We start from the raw sequence: 23,756 nt of genomic DNA, 5'->3' as shown, positions 1-23,756 counted from the left end.
GACGGCGGCTGACTCACTGCTTAGACACACACACACACACACACACACACACAAGGCACACACACACACGCGCGCGCACACACACACACACGCGCGCACACACAGACACACAGACACTCAACCCGCTTCCGAGTTCACCTGGCGTGGTGAGAGAGAGAGAGAGAGAGAGAGAGGGAGACAAGGAGGGAGAGAGAGAGAAGGAGAGAGAGAGAAGGAGAGACAGAGAGAGAGAAGAGAGAGAAGGAGAGAGAGAGAGAAGGAGAGAGTGAGTGAGAGAGAGAGAGAGAGAGAAGGAGAGAGAGGAGAGAGAAGGAGAGAGAGAAGAGAGAGAGAGAGAGAGAGAGAGAGAGAGAGAGAGAGAGAGAGAGAGAGAGAGAGAGAGAGAGAGAGAGAGAGCATGTCTGGGACGGGCTACCAAGGGAAGAAGAGCATCCTCCATCTCACGGTAAGAGACTCGTATCGGCCTGGCTGACGCGCTGCCCGGTAGATCCCCGTGTCCCGATGCGGCTACCTAGGGATTAAGGTCTTAGCGAGGCGCCAGAGATCAGTCAGCTATATTACCGCCCTACGCTCTCGGTAGTAACACTAAGCTCCTAAGTAACGAGAGGTGAACATTGCTAATGCTGACAAACCGGGTGCGTATTTCTCGCCACGAACGGCGTTTGTCGGAGAGGGGGGGGGGGGGGGGGCAGGTTTGCGTAATTACTTCTGAGAGAGGGGGGGGGGGGTGTCCAAAGAAGAGAGAGACCATGTTGAGCAGGAGTCGAGAGCAACAGGGAGGAAACATGTTGGTGTAACCAGGGCTGTGATTGTGCTGCCTGTCATCCTGATAGGTGGTGGTCGCCTCGTGCATGAATGAATGAATGAATGGTCTTTATTGTCATTAATACAGTACAGGTACCATACAACGAAATTTAGGAGGGGGGGCTCCCCTGGTGCTTGGAAGAAAAAAAAGAATTACTAAAAAACAAGAGGGGTAAAGAGCTGGTTTACATAAATAAAGGCTATATCCACTATCCACTATACTATACTACTATACTATACAAATAAAACACTGTGCTGTACTCTATGCTATGCTATAAATATCCTAACATTTCCTATTTCTGAACCTTATGTACACAAGGGTTGTCATATTGCACATAGTGTTATTGCACATTCATTTAAAGTGTCGCAGTTTGCAGGTTTGAAATGTTCACAGTTGTATGGGCTCCTACACAACCAAATCATATTCCATCTGCGACTATAGGACTATATTTGCATATCAGCGGCAATCAAGGAGAGGCTGGTGCAGGTAGACATCGGAGGACGGGCTCGTTGCATGAAATGGAATGAGGGATGGTATCAAACACACGTATGGAGGCTAGAGGAGGTTGTCATCGGAGGACGGGCTCGTTGGAAAACGTGTATTTGATACCATTCCCTTCCATGCATGACAATAAGCCCGTCCTCCGATTTCTACCTCCTCCAGCCTCCCCTGGTGCGCATAATGCTGAACAGTGATTCAGCCATATTATATATTAGCCGTCAGGCAGAGAAACCGTTAGAGCTGCGTTCGTAAATTCGCTCTGGAATCTGATCAGCACATGGAATGCGTCTTGTCCAATCAAATTACTTGACGTTGAGCCAGTGTGCGCTCCAGCGCTCTCAGAGAGAATTTAGGAACGCAGCCCATCATGAAAGCATAGAAACATCATGTGCACAATCACGTCATTCCCTAATTCTAATGGGACAAATTGGACAACAAGAATGTGCATACATAAACAGGTGTTCTGATTAATCATTAGCGGGCGAACAAGCACGCAGCATTACGCACCACAACTGAGCGCCATGATTTCGCAAAATTGTCATCTATCCATTAAGAGTCCATGGCCATTTTTTTTAAATTTAATTGTATATAATGTATGTGAAATTAATGTCTCAGACTACAAAGGGCGCGGCTGTGGCTCAGGTGTCCAATGATCGCAAGATCGGCGTTTCGGCTGTTCGATCTCCGGCTGGCCACGTGTCGAAGTGTCCTTGGGCAAGACACTGACCCCCAAATTGCTCCATATGAGAGGGCAGGCGCCTTGCATGGTAGCTTGTCGCCATTCGTGTGCGAAAGGGTGAATGAGAGGCCATTGTAAAGCGCTTTGGAATAAGGCGCTATATACCATTACCATTTTAAAAGGCCAGCTTGTGCTGTCACACACACTTACAATTATTATTATTGAAATAATATTACTTAGCTTGTGTGCCACAAATGGACACATCACAAATGAATGTATTCAACAGCGGAAAGGCCTATCCATATCTCCAAATAGAGGGATACAGGTGTTCTGATTAATCATTAGGGCAAACACGCACGCAGCATTAAGCACCACAACTGAGCGCCATCATTTCGCAAAAATTGTCATCTATCCATTAAGAGCTCATGGGCCTTTTTTTTCCCTTCTTTTTAAAAAAAATCTAAAATTGTATATAATGTATGTGAAATTAATGTCTCAGACTACAAAGGGCGCGGCTGTGGCTCAGGTGGTAGATCCGGTGTCCAATGATCGCAAAATCGGCATGTTGGCGGTTCGATCTCCGGCTGGCCACATCGGCTATAAAAAGAGCTGATTAAGCAATATCACACGAGAGGGAGTGTGTTATACTGAATATCAGCACGGCTGTGATTCGGTCGTAGGTACGAGGCCGCACTATAACAGCACGACCTCGAGTGTGATATTCATAGACGGATCATGAAAAAATGGGCCCCTGGGCCTGGACGTGTAGAAAGCCCCCCCCCCCCCCTCCCCAGCGCAAACACATATTTTTTTTAGAGCGCAAGTAAACACAATGCCAACAGCATATAAGACATAGCCTACGTTTACCTGCATCTCAACAGGTTTTACAGCGGAGGAACACTCAAAGCCAACAGCACAATAACTAGAAAAAATTCACCTGTATTTCAACGACACAGGATTTACAACACAGGCATGCCACACTCAATTGAAGCCAACAACAGTACATGTACAGTAACAAAATACACCGCTTTCAACCAAAAACAATTGGCAACACTATGGTGTCATATATAGCAACCACAGGATGGCTTTATAAGACTAAATTAATCATAAAATAGTCTTACCTTATGCAATGCATTTTTTCCTGGCTCTGCTTCGTGCAAAATCATCCACGATATCATTAAAGTCCAGTGATTTGGTCAGTTCGCTCTCAATTGCCATGAGAGAAAGAGCCTTGAGACGGTGTTGCGTCATTTTAGTCCGCAATTCGTTTTTAATCCTGGACAGCACAGAGAATGACCGCTCCCCTTCGCAATTGGTTACAGGCAGAGTCAAAAATAGCCGCAGCGCAACATTTGGAAACATAGATTGCAGGCCACAATTGATAATTACGCGGAGTAGTCCTTGTGGGCTTTTATCATCTTCAGCCTTAATAAAATATCTGTAAAAGACCTGCACCAGTGTGACCTCGTGACCTGTCCCCAGTACACAAACTTGAATGGCGCCCTCTAGTGTCTAGTTTCTATAGCCTACTCATTAATCTAATGGGAATGTAGCCTGTATTCACATTAGAATCTGAGTAGGCTATAGAAACTATGTAGCCCACACAAGCTTCTCTTTTTTTTGCAAGACGTGGGCCCCTATAAAATTGTTCAAAATAGTATATTCAAAAGTATATTCAAAATTGTTTTTTTACGTTCATATAAGGAATCTCATTTGTCCCAGTTACAGTAGGACATTTTCTACCGGCATCCCTGCGACAAGAAATGCAAAGGGCCCCCTGATCTCTGGGGCCCCTGGGCCTGGGCCCGGTAGGCCCGTTCAGTAATATGCCTTTGGTGATATTGCTTTTATACAACAGTTCTACAGCGCAATTTATTAGTTAACAGTAATAAGCGACAACAGATTATGATTTGTTTGTTTATTTAATCATAGAAAAAAAAGAAAGAAAAAAATCTGAACTTCAAATGGACTGTTGCCTAGTAACCTGAACACAAACATGTAGTCTAATTAACGGTCATTTAGTAGAACATCTGTGCGGCGGAGTGATACATAGTTAAAAGTCCCAGTGCTGTTATACTGTATCGTAACTCATGGAATGCCTCTTGTCCAATCAAATTACTTGGTCGGAACTAACTGTTGTATAATGCATAATACAGGTTAAAGAAGTACATTTCTGTTGTATTAACTAAGGATGGGTAGAGCTGCAGGTTCTACAATGCGTTGCAGCAAGACATCATATAGCCGAAGTTGACAGTTTGTTGTTTTTGAGAAATGCGAAATTGTAGGCCTACATTGAATTGAAAGTGAATATCTAGCTCGTTTTCTAGAAAAGAAAGTGATCACAAGTGTTTGTCTGCAGATTTGTATATAAAGAACCTTTCGCTTGATATCACCAGCCCTAGCCATGATTTCAGAAGGTATAGAAATACTACAATACTCCAGCGGGAGATAGGCTATTCACTGACAAGTGGGGTGCCGGGGGTCCGCTTGGCGGCTGAATAACGTTGCTTTCCCGGTGTCGGTGTGTACAGTAAAAATTCAAACGTGTCCATTACCAGAAGAGGAATGGGAATCTAAAACACGTTGAATGGAGTGGATACGATACTCCTATCGAGATGGACACAGCTAGAAGCGAATTTCGGGTAATTACGCATGCACGTTTAACTCTCCAGTAATAGAGTTTTTCGTGCAAACTAAAGCATTACTTTTCGGGGGGCGGCACGGTCAATGACCCCTCAAAATTACTGGAAAGCAATTTGTGATTGAATGAAAATGGAACGGACTTTCTACCATCGACCCAGCGGGAGATATTCACTGACAAGCGGGGTGCCTCTAGGCAACATACCCGTTCTTGGCCTTTTACATCCCCAGTTATGATGCAATACTTAGAAAAAGAGGCAGGGCCATAAGGAACCAAAGGCAGTGTTTGAATTTGTCACATGTCTCTCTGTAGGCCATGCTGAATCCCTTTTTTGCAGACTGTCCCACAAGGATCAGCTTAGCCATTTCTCTCCACAAACATCGTCTGAAAACATCTTTTCCTGGCCTTTTTCAATCTGGAAAAAACATATATTCATAATAATAGCTGAGTAAAGCTTACCTTCTAATAGTTTAATTTACTTTATTTGTTAATTAAGTAATGGAAACTTGTTAAAATGCAAATGTTGCCTTGAGGCAACACCGTACCATTATGGTAAGTTGCAAATGATGCCTTGAGGCAACACTGTACCACCATGGATTCACCATGACACCATGACACTGGTCAGACGCACCTGTCAGGGGGAAGGCGCGCCTCTCTTGGGGCACCTCTCGGGCGCCTCTCGGGGGCACTCTCCATGCCATTACTTACCATTACTTACATTTACGTACTTTAGCCATTTTACTCTATTATACTGAGCCAGTTACCACTATTGCACTATTGTCTATTGTATTCCACCCCTGTACATTGTACCGCACATTTAAAATCTTTTACCTAGTATTTTTTGTATATATAAACAGATGTTAAGTTATAAACAGACACTAGGCTACTGTACATGGCGTTAAAACAACCCTGATGCGTGTTGGAGGAACAGTGGCTGCGTTCGTAAATTCATTTTCAACACGTGGAGAGCGCATTGTTCAGTTCAGAACTGGGTCGTTAGGCGTTCATACTATTCACTGCTGCAGAGAAATAGCGAAGGACTAGGGGTGAGAGACTCCAACACACACACACACACACACACACACACAGACACAGACACAGACACACAGACACAGACACACACACACACACACACACACACACACTCACACACACAATAGTGCCGACAGACACACAGAATAATATTATATTAATATTATTAATAATAATGTCAGGACTGAAAAACAAAATGTCTATGTCCTCCCTTCCCTCTACCTCTCTATTTCTTTCTTGACCCTGGGAACAGGGAACATAGTCCAAAGGGGTACTGGTTGAAAATCTTCACCTATGGGACAACCCTGCATGGACACTCGAGATTTGTTCACAACTTAAGTTTCACACTCTCTCTCTCTCTCTCTCTCTCTCTCTCTCTCTCTCTCTCTCTCTCTCTCTCTCTCTCTCTCTCTCTCTCTCCTCCCTTCTCTCACTCTCTCTCTCCCCTCCCTCTCCCCCCCACCCTCCCCCTCTCTCCCCCTCTCTCTCTCCCCACCCTCCCCCGCAGAGTGAGCGGCTGCTAATTAAAGGCGGGCGCGTCGTCAACGACGACCAGTCTCTGTTTGCAGATGTGTACGTGGAGGACGGCCTGATCAAGTAAGCAGTCAACAACAACAACAACAACAATAACCATAACTACAACAACAACCACAACAACAACAACAATGACTCAACATGGCGGCTTGACAGTACAACATATCAGCCATTTCACAACTGTTGAGGCCAGTTCAGACCAAAGATCCGTTTTAGAACGTCGCAGAGAAAAACCACGGCAACCACTTAGCAACCGACGTTCTAAAACTGGGCAGTTCAGAACGAAGACTAAAGACTAAAGATGATTCGGAAGCTGGACGTTCTAAAACGCTCTCGTCTCGTCACGGATCTTTGGTTTGAACTGTCCTTTAAGAACACGACTCCAGGGGCGCTTAGGTGGCGTAGCGGGTTAAGCGCTGACCATGTAACCGCAGGGTCCCCGGTTTGATTCTGGCCGGGGACATATCCTGCATGTCATCCCTCCTCTCTCTCTCACCCATCCTTCCTGTCTAAATCTTCACTGTAACTGTCAATAAAAATGAAAAATATGAGTGGGACTGCCCCACCCAGAAAAAATTACTTAAAAAAAAAAACTCCTCGCCTCCGTCCTCCATTTTGTCCTCAGTAAGTATCGGAGGACAAGATCTCAGGGGAGGTACTGAGGTGTTGGACGCGAATGGAGGACGCAAGGAGAGTTCCGTGTTCCGTGAGAGTTGAGGAAACTGTCTTAACTGTTCTCTTCCGACCCCCAACCCTCATCCCATCCTTCCACCTCCTTTCTCTCTCCCCCGCACAACCTTCCTCTATCTCTCCATCCCCCTCATCCCTCTCACCCTTCCCCCCTTCCCAACCCCTCTCACCACCTCTCACCGGCTCTCCTTCCCCACCCCATCTTCACCCCTTCCCAACCCCTCTCCCTCACCCCACCCCTCCCAACCCCTCTCCCCCACCCATCCATCCTCCATCCCTCTCCCCCCACCCACCCCTCCATCCCCACCAACCCCTCCATCCCCTGACAGGCAGGTGGGGGAGAACCTGATCGTGCCCGGGGGAGTGAGGGTGATCGAGGTAGGTGGGGCCATGGTGATCCCAGGGGGGGTGGACGTGAACACCTGCCTGCTGAAGCCGTACCTGGGCAGCCCCCCCGTGGACGACTTTTACCAGGGGACCAGGGCCGCGCTGGCCGGGGGGACCACCATGATCAGTGAGTCTGTCTGGACGTGGAGAGACACACACACAGAAATGCACACACACACACACACACACACATACATACATAGAAATGCATGCACACACACGCATAGAAATGCAAGGAACACAGAAATGCATGCACGCATGCACACACACACACATAGAAATGCACACAGGCATGCACACACACACACACACATACAGAAATGCACGCACTCATGCACACACACACACACACATACAGAAATGCACACACACACACGCATAGAAATGCAAGGAACACAGAAATGCATGCACGCATGCACACACACACATAGAAATGCACGCAGGCATGCACACACACACACACACATACAGAAATGCACGCACTCATGCACACACACACACACACATACAGAAATGCATGCACACACACACACATAGAAATGCACACACACACGCACACACACACCGAAATGCATGCACGCATGCACACACTCACATAGAAATGGACGCACGCATGCACACACACACACACACATAAATGCATGCACACAAACACAAACACACTCACACACGTAAATGCACGCAGGCACGCACACACACACACACGCACACACGCGCACACACACACACACACACACACACACACACACACACACACACACACACACTAAAGGCACCCCATAATCATCCCAAAGTCCCCAGTAATCCAGCACTGCTGCGACCCCCAAACCTCTGACCTTTGAACTTTCCCCTTTTCCTCTTTCTTCCACCCCAGTTGATCATGTGACCCCCCAGCCGGGGGACAGTCTGCTGGAGGCGTTCGAGCGCTGGCAGGAAGCGGCGGACAGGAAGTCCTGCTGCGACTACTCCCTCCACGTGGACATCCCCCGCTGGCACGAGGGGGTGAAGGAGGAGCTGGAGCTGCTGGTGCAGGAGAAAGGTACACACACACACACACACACACATACATACACACACACATACATACACACATACGCACACACACACACACTCACACTCACACTCACACGCACACATACGCACACATACGCACACGCACACACATGCATGCACACACACACACACACACACGCACACATGCACACACACTCGCACGCACACGCTCACTTACTTATAGGCTTGTTGATCAGGTGATCGGTTTATTGGTTGGCTGATGAGAAGATTGAGTGGTTAATCAATATGTGATTGTGTAGCTGACACGGTGTGAGGACTGCTTAGTGATTGATTAGCTAATTTATCTGCTATGGACAGACATATACTGTAGATAGATAGAGAGAGAGAGAGAGAGAGAGAGAGAGAGAGAGAGAGAGAGAGAGAGAGAGAGAGAGAGACACAGACAGACAGACAGACAGAAGATAGAGAGAGAGATAGATAGAGAGATAGAGAGATAGATAGATAGATAGATAGATACATAGATACATAGATAGAAATAATAATAGTAATAGTTGCAGCTCAATCATTATATAATCATAATTTAATTATTTAGTCATTTAGAGGCAATATTAAACAGATGGGTTTTTAGTCTTGACTTGAACATATTTGCTGAGGTTGCATCCCTAATGTAAACTGGCAGTGCATTCCACAATCTGGGTGCATAAAATGAGAATGCAGCCTCACCAAATCTCTTCTTTTGTACTTGTGGTACACAGAGAAAATAGACAGACAGACAGTAGAGATAGAGAGATAGAGAGAGATAGAGAGATAGAGAGATAGAGAGAGATAGATAGATAGATACTGAGAGATATGTATATATAAGTATTTGAACCTTCTCTCTCTCTCAGGGATCAACTCGTTCCAGGTGTACATGGCCTATAAGAACCTGCTCCAGATGACAGACTCTCAGGTGGGTGTGATGAAGATGATGTTGATGAAGGTGATCATGATGGTGATGATGATGATGATGATGATGGTGGTGATGATGATGATGATGATGATGATGATGACAATGGTGATGGTGGTGGTGATGATGATGATGATGATGGTGGTGATGATGGTGATGGTGGTGATGATGTGATGATGGTGTTGACAATGGTGATGGTGGAGGTGATGATGATGATGATGGTGATGACGATGATGTTGATGAAGATGGTGATGGTGATGATGGTGATGGTGGTGATGATGGTGATGGTGATGATGATGATAGACAGACTCAGGTGGGTTTGATGATGATGATGATGAAGGTGATGATGATGATGATAGACAGGTGGGTTGAGTTGACCTCTCTCTCCTTCCTCAGCTGTATGAGGTGATGTCCTTCCTGAAGGAGCTGGGGGCCGTGGCGTTGGTGCACGCTGAGAACGGAGACCTCATCGCTCAGGTACTGTACCGTAATAACCCTAGTAGCTAGTTGTTAATGTCCGTAATAACCCTAATAGCTAGTTGTTAATGTCCGTAATAACCCTAGTAGCTAGTTGTTAACGTACCGTAATAACCCTAGTAGCTAGTTGTTAACGTACGGTAATAACCCTAGTAGCTAGTTGTTAATGTACCGTAATAACCCTAGTAGCTAGTTGTTAACGTACCGTAATAACGCTAGTAGCTAGTTGTTAATGTACCGTAAAAACCCTAGTAGCTGCAGTAATAACATGGTAATAACACTATGTTAGAGTGGCCAGCTAGCAATCGGAAGATCACTGGCTCGATCCCCCCACCTCAGGAGAGGATGATGATGATGATGATGATGTGAAGGTGTTCTCTCTGGTTTAGGAGCAGAATAAAATCCTCAGCATGGGAATTACTGGACCTGAGGGCCACCCCCTGAGTCGTCCTGAAGAGGTGATCTCTCTCTCTCTCTCTCTCTCTCTCTCTCTCTCTCTCTCTCTCTCTCTCTCTCTCTCTCTCTCTCTCTCTCTCTCTCTCTCTCTCTCTCTCTCTCTCTCTCTCTCTCTCTCTCTCTCTCTCTCTCTCTCTCTCTCTCTCTCTCTCTCTCTCTCTCTCTCTCTCTCTCTCTCTCTCTCTCTCTCTCTCTCTCTCTCTCTCTCTCTCTCTCTCTCTCTCTCTCTCTCTCTCTCTCTCTCTCTCTCTCTCTCTCTCTCTCTCTCTCTCTCTCTCTCTCTCTCTCTACTAGGTGTTGTTGCTAGGTGTTAGCAGTGTTGCTAGGTGTTAGCACTGTTGCTCTGTTGCAGCTGGAGGCTGAGGCGGTGTTCCGTGCCATCACCCTGGGCAACCGCGTCAACTGTCCCGTGTACATCACCAAGGTGATGAGCAAGAGTGCAGCCGACACCATCACCCAGGCTAGGAGGAAAGGTGTGTCTGTGTGTGTGTGTGTGTGTGTGTGTCTCTCTCTCTCTCTTTTAGTTTAGTTTATATCAAACTCATTTGTGGAAATGTGTCCTAACAGGTTCTGTTGTGTTCGGGGAGCCAATCACAGCCGGCCTGGCGACAGACGGTTCGCACTACTGGAGCAAGAACTGGGCCAAGGCGGCCGCCTTCGTGACCTCTCCCCCGCTGAGCCCCGACCCCACGACCCCGGACCACCTCCACACGCTGCTGGCCTGGTAGGACACAGCGCCAGATCTAAATAGATACAGGGAAAGGGATTCAAAGTGTGCCATTACACAGAATACAACTTATCAACTGTCATTGCACAGAATACACCTTATCAACTGTCATTACACAGAATACACCTTATCAACTGTCATTACACAGAATACACCTTATCAACTGTCATTACACAGAATACAACTTATCAACTGTCATTGCACAGAATACACCTTATCAACTGTCATTACACAGAATACACCTTATCAACTGTCATTACACAGAATACAACTTATCAACTGTCATTACACAGAATACACCTTATCAACTGTCATTACACAGAATACACCTTATCAACTGTCATTGCACAGAATACAACTTATCAACTGTCATTACACAGAATACACCTTATCAACTGTCATTACACAGAATACACCTTATCAACTGTCATTACACAGAATACACCTTATCAACTGTCATTACACAGAATACACCTTATCAACTGTCATTACACAGAATACACCTTATCAACTGTCATTACACAGAATACACCTTATCAACTGTCATTACACAGAATACACCTTATCAACTGTCATTACACAGAATACACCTTATCAACTGTCATTACACAGAATACACCTTATCAACTGTCATTGCACACAGAATACACCTTATCAACTGTCATTACACAGAATACACCTTATCAACTGTCATTACACACAGAATACACCTTATCAACTGTCATTACACAGAATACACCTTATCAACTGTCATTACACAGAATACACCTTATCAACTGTCATTACACAGAATACACCTTATCAACTGTTATTACACAGAATACACCTTATCAACTGTCATTACACAGAATACACCTTATCAACTGTCATTACACAGAATACACCTTATCAACTGTCATTACACACAGAATACACCTTATCAACTGTCATTACACAGAATACACCTTATCAACTGTCATTACACAGAATACACCTTATCAACTGTCATTGCACAGAATACAACTTATCAACTGTCATTACACAGAATACACCTTATCAACTGTCATTGCACAGAATACACCTTATCAACTGTCATTGCACAGAATACACCTTATCAACTGTCATTACACAGAATACACCTTATCAACTGTCATTACACAGAATACACCTTATCAACTGTCATTACACAGAATACACCTTATCAACTGTCATTGCACAGAATACACCTTATTAACTGTCATTACACAGAATACACCTTATCAACTGTCATTACACAGAATACACCTTATCAACTGTCATTACACAGAATACACCTTATCAACTGTCATTACACAGAATACACCTTATCAACTGTCATTACACAGAATACACCTTATCAACTGTCATTACACACAGAATACACCTTATCAACTGTCATTACACAGAATACACCTTATCAACTGTCATTACACAGAATACACCTTATCAACTGTCATTACACAGAATACACCTTATCAACTGTCATTACACAGAATACACCTTATCAACTGTCATTACACAGAATACACCTTATCAACTGTCATTACACAGAATACAACTTATCAACTGTCATTACACAGAATACACCTTATCAACTGTCATTACACAGAATACACCTTATCAACTGTCATTACACAGAATACACCTTATCAACTGTCATTGCACAGAATACACCTTATCAACTGTCATTACACACAGAATACAACTTATCAACTGTCATTACACAGAATACACCTTATCAACTGTCATTACACACAGAATACAACTTATCAACTGTCATTACACAGAATACACCTTATCAACTGTCATTACACAGAATACACCTTATCAACTGTCATTACACAGAATACACCTTATCAACTGTCATTACACAGAATACACCTTATCAACTGTCATTACACACAGAATACACCTTATCAACTGTCATTACACAGAATACACCTTATCAACTGTCATTACACAGAATACACCTTATCAACTGTCATTACACAGAATACACCTTATCAACTGTCATTGCACAGAATACAACTTATCAACAACTGTCATTACACAGAATACACCTTATCAACTGTCATTACACAGAATACACCTTATCAACTGTCATTACACAGAATACACCTTATCAACTGTCATTACACAGAATACACCTTATCAACTGTCATTGCACAGAATACACCTTATCAACTGTCATTACACAGAATACACCTTATCAACTGTCATTACACAGAATACACCTTATCAACTGTCATTACACAGAATACAACTTATCAACTGTCATTACACAGAATACACCTTATCAACTGTCATTACACAGAATACACCTTATCAACTGTCATTACACACAGAATACACCTTATCAACTGTCATTACACAGAATACACCTTATCAACTGTCATTACACAGAATACACCTTATCAACTGTCATTGCACAGAATACACCTTATCAACTGTCATTACACAGAATACACCTTATCAACTGTCATTACACAGAATACACCTTATCAACTGTCATTACACAGAATACACCTTATCAACTGTCATTACACACAGAATACACCTTATCAACTGTCATTACACAGAATACACCTTATCAACTGTCATTACACAGAATACACCTTATCAACTGTCATTACACAGAATACACCTTATCAACTGTCATTACACAGAATACAACTTATCAACTGTCATTACAAAGAATACACCTTATCAACTGTCATTACACAGAATACACCTTATCAACTGTCATTGCACAGAATACACCTTATCAACTGTCATTACACAGAATACACCTTATCAACTGTCATTACACAGAATACACCTTATCAACTGTCATTACACAGAATACAACTTATCAACTGTCATTACACAGAATACACCTTATCAACTGTCATTGCACAGAATACACCTTATCAACTGTCATTGCACAGAATACACCTTATCAACTGTCATTGCACAGAATACACCTTATCAACTGTCATTACACAGAATACACCTTATCAACTGTCATTACACAGAATACACCTTATCAACTGTCATTACACAGAATACACCTTATCAACTGTCATTACACAGAATACACCTTATCAACTGTCATTACACAGAATACACCTTATCAACTGTCATTACACAGAATACACCTTATCAACTGTCATTACACAGAATACACCTTATCAACTGTCATTGCACAGAATACACCTTATCAACTGTCATTACACAGAATACACCTTATCAACTGTCATTGCACAGAATACAACTTATCAACTGTCATTACACAGAATACACCTTATCAACTGTCATTACACAGAATACACCTTATCAACTGTCATTACACAGAATACACCTTATCAACTGTCATTGCACAGAATACAACTTATCAACTGTCATTACACAGAATACACCTTATCAACTGTCATTACACAGAATACAACTTATCAACTGTCATTACACAGAATACACCTTATCAACTGTCATTACACAGAATACACCTTATCAACTGTCATTGCACAGAATACAACTTATCAACTGTCATTACACAGAATACACCTTATCAACTGTCATTACACACAATACACCTTATCAACTGTCATTACACAGAATACACCTTATCAACTGTCATTACACAGAATACACCTTATCAACTGTCATTACACAGAATACACCTTATCAACTGTCATTACACAGAATACACCTTATCAACTGTCATTGCACAGAATACACCTTATCAACTGTCATTACACAGAATACACCTTATCAACTGTCATTACACAGAATACAACTTATCAACTGTCATTACACAGAATACACCTTATCAACTGTCATTACACAGAATACAACTTATCAACTGTCATTGCACAGAATACACCTTATCAACTGTCATTACACAGAATACACCTTATCAACTGTCATTACACAGAATACACCTTATCAACTGTCATTACACAGAATACACCTTATCAACTGTCATTACACAGAATACACCTTATCAACTGTCATTACACAGAATACACCTTATCAACTGTCATTACACAGAATACACCTTATCAACTGTCATTACACACAGAATACAACTTATCAACTGTCATTACACAGAATACACCTTATCAACTGTCATTACACAGAATACACCTTATCAACTGTCATTACACACAGAATACAACTTATCAACTGTCATTACACAGAATACACCTTATCAACTGTCATTACACAGAATACACCTTATCAACTGTCATTACACACAGAATACACCTTATCAACTGTCATTACACAGAATACAACTTATCAACTGTCATTGCACAGAATACACCTTATCAACTGTCATTGCACAGAATACACCTTATCAACTGTCATTACACAGAATACACCTTATCAACTGTCATTACACAGAATACACCTTATCAACTGTCATTACACAGAATACACCTTATCAACTGTCATTGCACAGAATACACCTTATCAACTGTCATTGCACAGAATACAACTTATCAACTGTCATTACACAGAATACACCTTATCAACTGTCATTACACAGAATACACCTTATCAACTGTCATTACACAGAATACACCTTATCAACTGTCATTACACAGAATACACCTTATCAACTGTCATTACACAGAATACAACTTATCAACTGTCATTACACAGAATACACCTTATCAACTGTCATTACACACAGAATACACCTTATCAACTGTCATTACACAGAATACACCTTATCAACTGTCATTACACAGAATACACCTTATCAACTGTCATTACACAGAATACACCTTATCAACTGTCATTACACAGAATACACCTTATCAACTGTCATTACACACAGAATACACCTTATCAACTGTCATTACACACAGAATACACCTTATCAACTGTCATTACACAGAATACACCTTATCAACTGTCATTACACAGAATACAACTTATCAACTGTCATTACACAGAATACACCTTATCAACTGTCATTGCACAGAATACACCTTATCAACTGTCATTACACACAGAATACAACTTATCAACTGTCATTGCACAGAATACACCTTATCAACTGTCATTACACAGAATACAACTTATCAACTGTCATTACACAGAATACAACTTATCAACTGTCATTACACAGAATACACCTTATCAACTGTCATTACACAGAATACACCTTATCAACTGTCATTACACAGAATACACCTTATCAACTGTCATTGCACAGAATACAACTTATCAACTGTCATTGCACAGAATACACCTTATCCTTAATACAATGTATCCTCTAGGGGGCATCTAGGCAAGGGGTCACAGCCATTATAGGCGACCCTAGAGCAACAATATTTAGTGCCTTGCTCAGAGACATTTCTCTATGGTTGAGCCACAGCCACCCCCTATATATATATATCAACTACAATATATAATATAATATATATCAACTACAGCAATATTTAATAATACATGTATATTTAATAATATATAGGTGTGTTGCGCTACTGTACGTTATGACACTAGCCGTGATTACACCAGCCGCCCCTGCAACATATACAGCAATATTTAATAATAAATGTAGATATTATTAAATATACAGTACATTCATTATTAAATATTGCTGTATATGTTGCAGGGGCGGCTGGTGTAATCACGTACAGTAGCGCATTGGAATGGAGTAAGGAATGGTACCAAGCATATCAGACACGTGTGTTTAATACCATTCCATATTCTGTTCCACACTTTACAGTGAGCCTGTCCTCTGATCTCTACCTCCACTAGCCTCCCCTGGTTTATTGATATGAAACATGGGTAGACGTACATGTTGTATACAGGTTTGATTGTGCTGAATAGCTATCACGATGCTAACCAGCTAGCTTGCGTCTATCATAGGGGGGTATTGGTAGTCAGTGTTTTGGTATTCACAATATGCACACACGCACACGCACGCGCACAGCACACGCACACGCACACACACATACACACGCACACACACACACACACACACACCAGCAAAACCTGCCTCTACTGAGAGAGAGAGAGAGAGAGAGAGAGAGATGAGGAGAGAGAGAGAGAGAGAGAGAGAGAGAGAGAGAGAGAGAGAGAGAGAGAGAGAGAGAGAGAGAGAGAGAGAGAGAGAGAGGGGCAGGGAGTGAGTGAGTGATGGTTTAGGAGACATTAATTTATTGCATTATTCAGCATTCAGAGAGAGCGAGAGAAAGAAAGAGAGAGAGAGATGGAGAAAGAGAGAGAGACATAAGTGCCTTAGTCCAGTCTATCTCACAAAAACCTGGTTGAGGTCAGCCACACCCTCACACACACACACACACCCTCACACACACCCTCACACACACACACACACCCTCACACACCACCCTGCTGTGCACCTTACTCTGTCCCCAATTCCCCAAATAGAACAAGAACTAGAAGCCTCCATCATCTGTTGCCTAGGCTACCGAGCCCCCCCCCCCCCCTTCTCTCTCTCTCTCCTCTTCCCTCCTCCTCTCCTCTTCCCTCTCTCCCTCCCTCCTCACTAGGCGGGTCTTGCTGTTGCCAAGGTGGCGTGGTACTGGGGTCCTTTTGAGGTTCCAGTGAAGAGACAAGTTCTATTTTTAGAACAATGGAGGACAATAGAATCTGACAAAGGTTTTCAAGGGATTACTGTCTCTCTCTCTCTTCTCTCTCTCTCTCTCTCTCTCTGAATGAATAATGCAATCATTTAATGTTCTCCCAAACCATATCTCTCTCTCTCTCCTCTCTCTCTCATCTCTCTCTCTCTCTCTCTCTCTCTTCTCTCTCTCTCTCTCTCTCTCTCTCACTCTCTCTCTCTCTGTGGTTACAATAGATGCTTGTCTAGGCATAATTGGGATAATGAAGTGGTAATTATTCAGGTGAGAGGCCGTGGTACGGGTCTCGGTGTTGAAGATGATTGATAGTTGAGGAGAACAGAGGGGGGAGGCTGGCGGTAGGATAGAAATTCGGAGGTCGGGGCTCATTGCATAATGCATGGGTACGGAATGAGGAATAGCGGTTGTTTGAAAGCCGTTCCTCATTCCGTTCCATCTGTCCTCCGATTTCTGCCTACGCCAGCCTCCCTTTGATGCTGTTGTAGTTAGGTCTTGAGGGAGAGAGGCTGCAGCTGTGGCTCACACTGCATCTGCTCACTGAGGACACCTGGTGGCCAAGTACCTCTCAAAAGCAACCACCCTACAAAACCAACAGGGTAGCCAGGGTATGTTTTTCAGGTCAACAGGAAAAAGTCCACAACCCTCATTATGGACTTTGATGAACCGCTTTGGAGGTTTTCTTTTTCCTGGTCAGCGCATCGTGGTCAGGAAAACTCCCCGCCAACGTCACCATCAACCACCATCAATCCTGGGGGGTATTCCATCAACGGTCGCTAAAGGACGATCCAGGCTTATTTTGATACATCTCATGAGAGAAGATTTTCCTTTAGTGACGGTGATGGAATACCCGCCTGGTCCTGCACACTGGGCATCAGCGTGGATTGCTTCTAGAATTATAAAAATAATTGTATACAATGATAAATAAACCAGACCAAGGCTTCGTTTTTCAAATGTCTGAAAGATTCCCCTGACGTTGTGTTTGCGAGTTAGTGTGTGTGTGTGTGTGTGTGTGTGTGTGTGTGTGTGTTGTGTGTGTGTACGACGTTGTGGTGTCGTTTCTGTTGTGTCGTTGTGTTGTCGTTGTGTTGATGTTTTTGTGTGTGCGTGTGTGTGTGTGTACGACGGTTGTGGTGACATTGTGTTGTCGTTGTGTTGATGTTTGTGTGTCTGCGTGTGCGTGTGTGTGTGTGGTGAGTGTGTGTAGTGTAGACGTTGTGTGTACGTGTTTGTCGTGTGTGTTTGTTTGTGAGTGTGTGTAACGATGTTGTGGTGATGTTGTGTTGACGTTGTGTTGTTGTTGTTGCAGCGGGGACCTCCAGGTGTGTGGGCAGCGCCCACTGTGCCTACAGCACCTCCCCAGAAGGCCATAGGAAAGGAGGACTTTACCCTGATCCCCGAGGGAAACCTAATGGGGTGGAGGAGAGGATGGCCTTCGTCTGGGACAAGGCTGTGCGTATGTGTGTGTGTGGTGTGTGCGTGTGTGTATGTGTGTATGTATGTGCGTGTAATGTGTGTGTGTGTGTGTGTGTTGGTGTGTGTGTGTGTTGAAGCTAGAGACTGTAGCCATGAGTACGAGGGGGCTATCAGGTCGACTACACAAGTGTGACCAGCTGTTTTATGAAGTGAATAATAATACTAATATAATAATAACCTTTATTTGTATAGCTCTTTTCCTGCAAACGTTGCAGCTCAAAGTGCTTTTATCATCATATAATCATAATTTAATTATTTAGTCATTTAAAGGCAATATTAAAAAGATGGGTTTTTTAGTCTTGAGTTGAACATATTTGCTGAGTTTGCATCCCTAATGTAAACTGGCAGTACATTCACAATCTGGGTGCATAAAATGAGAATGCATCCTCACCAAATCTCCTCTTTTGTACATGTGGTACACAGAGAAAGCCAGCGTCAGAAGACCTGAGAGCTCTACTGGGCTGATATGCTAGCTAAATGTCTTTCAGATATGCTGGTGCTGTTGCCAGTGAGAGGCTTTATAAACAAGCAGAAGGATCTTGAAATCTATTCTGATTTCTGAATGAATGCTGTTGCTCAACAGACCCTCCCGCCATGTCCATATAGTTGCCCCCTTTACCTACATCCTGTGTTCTCTCAGGCTATGGGAAAGATGGACGAGAACCAGTTCGTGGCGGTCACCAGCACCCAACGCGGCCAAGATCTTCAACCTGTACCCCCGCAAGGGCCGGATCGCGGTGGGCTCCGACGCTGACATCGTCATCTTGGGACCTCCGACCGTCTCCAGACGATCACCTCCAAAGTACAGCAGTCGGTAAGAGATGGCGGGGGGGGGGGGGTGGGAGAAGAGAGGGGGGAAGTGGGTGGGGATAGGGGGGGTGAAGGAGGGAGAGAGGGATGGGAGGGGAAACAGCAAGAGAAGAAAGAGGGGGGAGGGATGGGGGTAGGGGGGTGGGTGAAGGAGTGGAGAGAGGGTGGGATGGAAACAGCAAGAGGGGGAGGGATGGGGGGTGGGGGGGGGGAGCAAGGAAGGAATGAACACTGATTACAAGAAGGATCAATAGATATTTGAAATCGAGAACCAGTTGGACTGTGTGTGTGTGATGTGATGTTTCCGGACTGTTCCGTGTCCCCAGGGACGATGGTGTAAAACGCTGTGTTATATATAGTATACACAGGGGAGGCTGGTGGAGATAGAAACTAGAGGACATTATTCCATTACAATGAGCCCATCCTCCAATTTCTACCTCCACCAGCCTCCCCTGATTCTATATATATATAGTTTGTTCAGAACGCTGTCAAAACCCCTAATCCAGACTACTGGCAGATTTTATACTATAATCCTCCAACTCCCAACAATCCACTGCACTCTCTCTCTCTGTCTGTCTACACTCCTCCCCCCTCCACCCCTCTCTCTCTCCCTCCCTCTCTCTCTCTGTCTACACCCATCCCTCCCTACTTCTCCCCCCCCTCTCTCTCCCTGCCTCTCTCTCTCTGTCTGTCTACACCCCTCTCTCCCCACTCCCCCCTCTATCACCCTCTCTCCCTGCCTCTCTCTGTCTCTCACTTAATAATGGAAATAATATTAAAAGTGGGACTGTTTTACCAAAAATAAATAACAACTAAATTGAAATAACAAAACACAAAATGAACAGTGATGTTTATGGCACAGTAAGTTTACCATTATGTTCTTATAAACACTCTCTCTCTCTCTCTCTCTCCTCTCTCTCCTCTCTCTTCGTCTGTTCTTTCCCCTTTCTTTCTCTCTCCTGTCCCCCTCTTACCTGTTCTATCCTAACCCCTAACCCAATCCTCCCCCTCCTCTCTCACACCCCTTCCCCTCTCTCCCTCCTCTCTCCCTCCCCTCTCTCCCTCCCCTCATCCCCCCCCCCCCTCCCCTCTCCCTCCCCCTCACATCCCTTCCCCCCCCTCCCCTCTCCCTCCCCCTCACATCCCTTCCCCCCCCCTCCCTCCCCTCCCAGGCTCTGGAGTACAACATCTTTGAGGGTATGGAGTGTCGGGGGGGTCCCGTGGTGGTGGTGAGCAGGGGCAGGGTGGTGCTGGAGGGGGGGAACCTCCACGCCCAGCAGGGGGCCGGACGCTTCATCCCCCGCAAGGCCTTCCCAGACTACGTCTACCAGCGCATCAAGAGCAGGAGCCAGGTAGATGAACTACAACTCCCACAATGCACCACGGTACACGGAACAAGGAAGACCATTACTATCTAGTCCCCAGAATTCAATTGGAAAGAAGTGCATGTTTGTGTCTGTGTGTGTGTGTGTGTGTGTGCGTGTGAGTGTGTGGGTGTTTGTTGTGTGTGTGTGAGTGTGTGTGGTTGAATGTTGCTTACATAGATTCCGAAGTTAACACAACACAGCGTGTGCATACTGTTTCATACTGGATCTCACACACACACACACACACACACACACACACACATGCGCGCGCACACACACACACACACACACACACACACACACACACACACACACACACACACACACAGATGTTAAGTTTGAAGCATGAGAACACAACAAGTTTCAACACACGGTGACAACACAACTAAAACACCCGTAGGAAAACCAATTAGTGAATCAGACTGAGAGTCTGAGAGATTTTCTGTGTGTGTGTGTGTGTGTGTGTGTGTGTGTGTGTGTGTGTGTGTGTGTGTGTGTGTGTGCGTGCGTGCGTGCGTGTCCTCCAGGTGAAAGGCAGGCAAGGTGTTTTTCGGGGGATGTACGACGGCCCGGTGTACGATGTTCCTGCCACCCCCAAATACATCACGCCCTCCCCCTCGGCCAAAACCTCTCCCACCGCCCACCAGCCCCCACCAATCCGCAACCTCCACCAGTCCAACTTCAGCCTATCAGGTAAGAGGAGACTGATACACAACCTCAGACTCAACACACACACGCACAAATATAATAAGGACACTAAATCTTCTAACCTGCTCAGTTTTACTCACCGCCTCTATTTCTGGGATGATGAGGAAACATTATACAAATTATAGACATTTTTAATTATACAAATTACCTCGTAGCATCTCTTTAAGGATATCTTTGGTGCCTCTCTCTGACTGTTGTGTCTGTGCATTGTAAATGGTAAATGGACAGACTTATAGCACCTTATTCCAAAGTGTTTTACAATGGCCTCTCATTCACCCATTCTCACACACATTCACACACTAAGGGCAGCAAGCTACCATGCAAGGCGCCAGCCCGCTCATTGGGAGCAATTTGGGGTTCAGAGTCTTGCCCAAGGACACCTCGATATGTGGCCAGCCGGGGGTTTGAACCTCTGATCGAACAACCTTGCAATCATTAGACGCCGGCACTACCTCCTGCGCCACAGCGTGTCTCTGTCATCTGTCATCTGTCCCATAAGACTGCATAAAGGAGGATGTTACCTGTCTTAAATATTTATTATTAAATTAACCCGGCTGTTGATAATAAACAGTTTGACCATCGACCGGTAGAGCCGGCGTCAAATGATCGCAAGGTCGGCAGCTCGGCGGTTCGAACCTCAGCTGGCTCCATGTCGAAGTGTCCTTGAGCAAGGCACTGAACCCCTGATTGCTTCAGGGTCACCTTCTATGGCTCTGACCCCCTTGCCTAGAGCATGAAATACATTTCGTTGTACTCTGTGCAATGACACAGGTTGAACCTCCCCATTGTCTCCTGCTGAACTGATGAATACAGGACGATGTTTAACTAATTGAGCTGCTGCGTTTCAAAGAGAAGTAGCCGACACCGCTTGTTGTGTTTTGTTTGTGCGTCTCAGGGGCGCAGATTGATGACCTCACCCCCCGGCGCTCCGGGCATCGCATCGTAGTGCCCCCTGGTGGTCGCTCCAACATCACCAGCCTGGGATGAGCGGCTGGCAACGCCTGTACTGTGTGTGTGTGTGTGTGTGTGTGTGTGTGTGTGTGTGTGTGTGAGGGGGTAGTTTTGGTCTAGTGTTCAGTATCTGCTTCACAGTATTTTAGACGGCAGGCCCATCAAAATACCAACGTATTTTTTTTAAACCTCTATGATTTCATCAGCATGGGCCCATTAAATCCTCACACAACTTATACAATACTATTCCCCATACAAGGCCAGGGGGAGGAGCGTGATCATAATGCATTATACCTTGAACACGGTCACGATTAGCTAGCCAGTTCACTCAAACTAGCTGAAAACACACAAGTTCTCACTGGAACGTGGCACTCACACGTTCTCTCACACACACACACACAGGCACACACAGGCACACACACACACACACACACACACACACACACACACACACACACACACACAGTCTCACACGCTCACTCATACACTCTCTCACACACACACACACGCTCTCACACACACACACACACGCTCTCACACACTCACACACACACACAGTCTGACACACAGTCTCACACGCTCACTCATACACTTTCACACACACACGCTCTCACACACTCTCTCACAGTCACACACACAGTCACACACACAGTCTCACACGCTCACTCATACACACACACACGCTCTCACACGCTCTCTCTCTCACACACACACACACACACACACACACACACACACACACAGGCCCCCTGTGACATGCAGACGTGACCCCATTGTGACGTCATGATGTTTGTGTCGTCTTCTCATCAAGCATGTGACTTCCTCTTCCTGTCTCACGTCTCCCATGGGTCTGCTCAGACCTGGTGCTCCTATCTACCGCCCTCTAGTGGACCGCTGAGGATACGCAGGGTCGCTCTGCCGTGTCCGGTCTTGGTATCGTCGCAATATCTGTCTCTCCAGTGTGG

The 23,756-nt window shown here is 44.7% G+C and overlaps 1 protein-coding gene across 1 annotated transcript in view; it reads left to right on the top strand.

Moving 5' to 3' along the window:
- Window positions 1-22,827, top strand: part of LOC308161350 (dihydropyrimidinase-related protein 1-like) — a gene marked incomplete at both ends in the record, with an annotated part of 24,557 nt that extends 1,730 nt beyond the window's left edge. The window contains 18 exon segments of the mRNA XM_080535356.1: window positions 6,167-6,255; window positions 7,212-7,396; window positions 8,144-8,308; window positions 9,171-9,232; window positions 9,626-9,706; window positions 10,096-10,164; window positions 10,515-10,635; window positions 10,730-10,886; window positions 18,789-18,804; window positions 18,806-18,838; window positions 18,840-18,884; window positions 18,887-18,934; window positions 19,596-19,643; window positions 19,645-19,728; window positions 19,731-19,769; window positions 20,938-21,117; window positions 21,660-21,825; window positions 22,736-22,827. Coding sequence (XP_080391482.1) covers window positions 6,167-6,255; window positions 7,212-7,396; window positions 8,144-8,308; window positions 9,171-9,232; window positions 9,626-9,706; window positions 10,096-10,164; window positions 10,515-10,635; window positions 10,730-10,886; window positions 18,789-18,804; window positions 18,806-18,838; window positions 18,840-18,884; window positions 18,887-18,934; window positions 19,596-19,643; window positions 19,645-19,728; window positions 19,731-19,769; window positions 20,938-21,117; window positions 21,660-21,825; window positions 22,736-22,827 — 1,680 coding nt within the window.
- Between the last annotated feature and the right edge of the window lie 929 nt (window positions 22,828-23,756).

Source organism: Nansenia antarctica, assembly GCF_963989245.1.
Source record: "Nansenia antarctica genome assembly, chromosome: 6".
Lineage (NCBI taxonomy): Eukaryota > Metazoa > Chordata > Actinopteri > Argentiniformes > Microstomatidae > Nansenia > Nansenia antarctica.
Note: the sequence above shows the minus strand (reverse complement) of the source record. Positions and strands in the feature narration are given on the sequence as shown.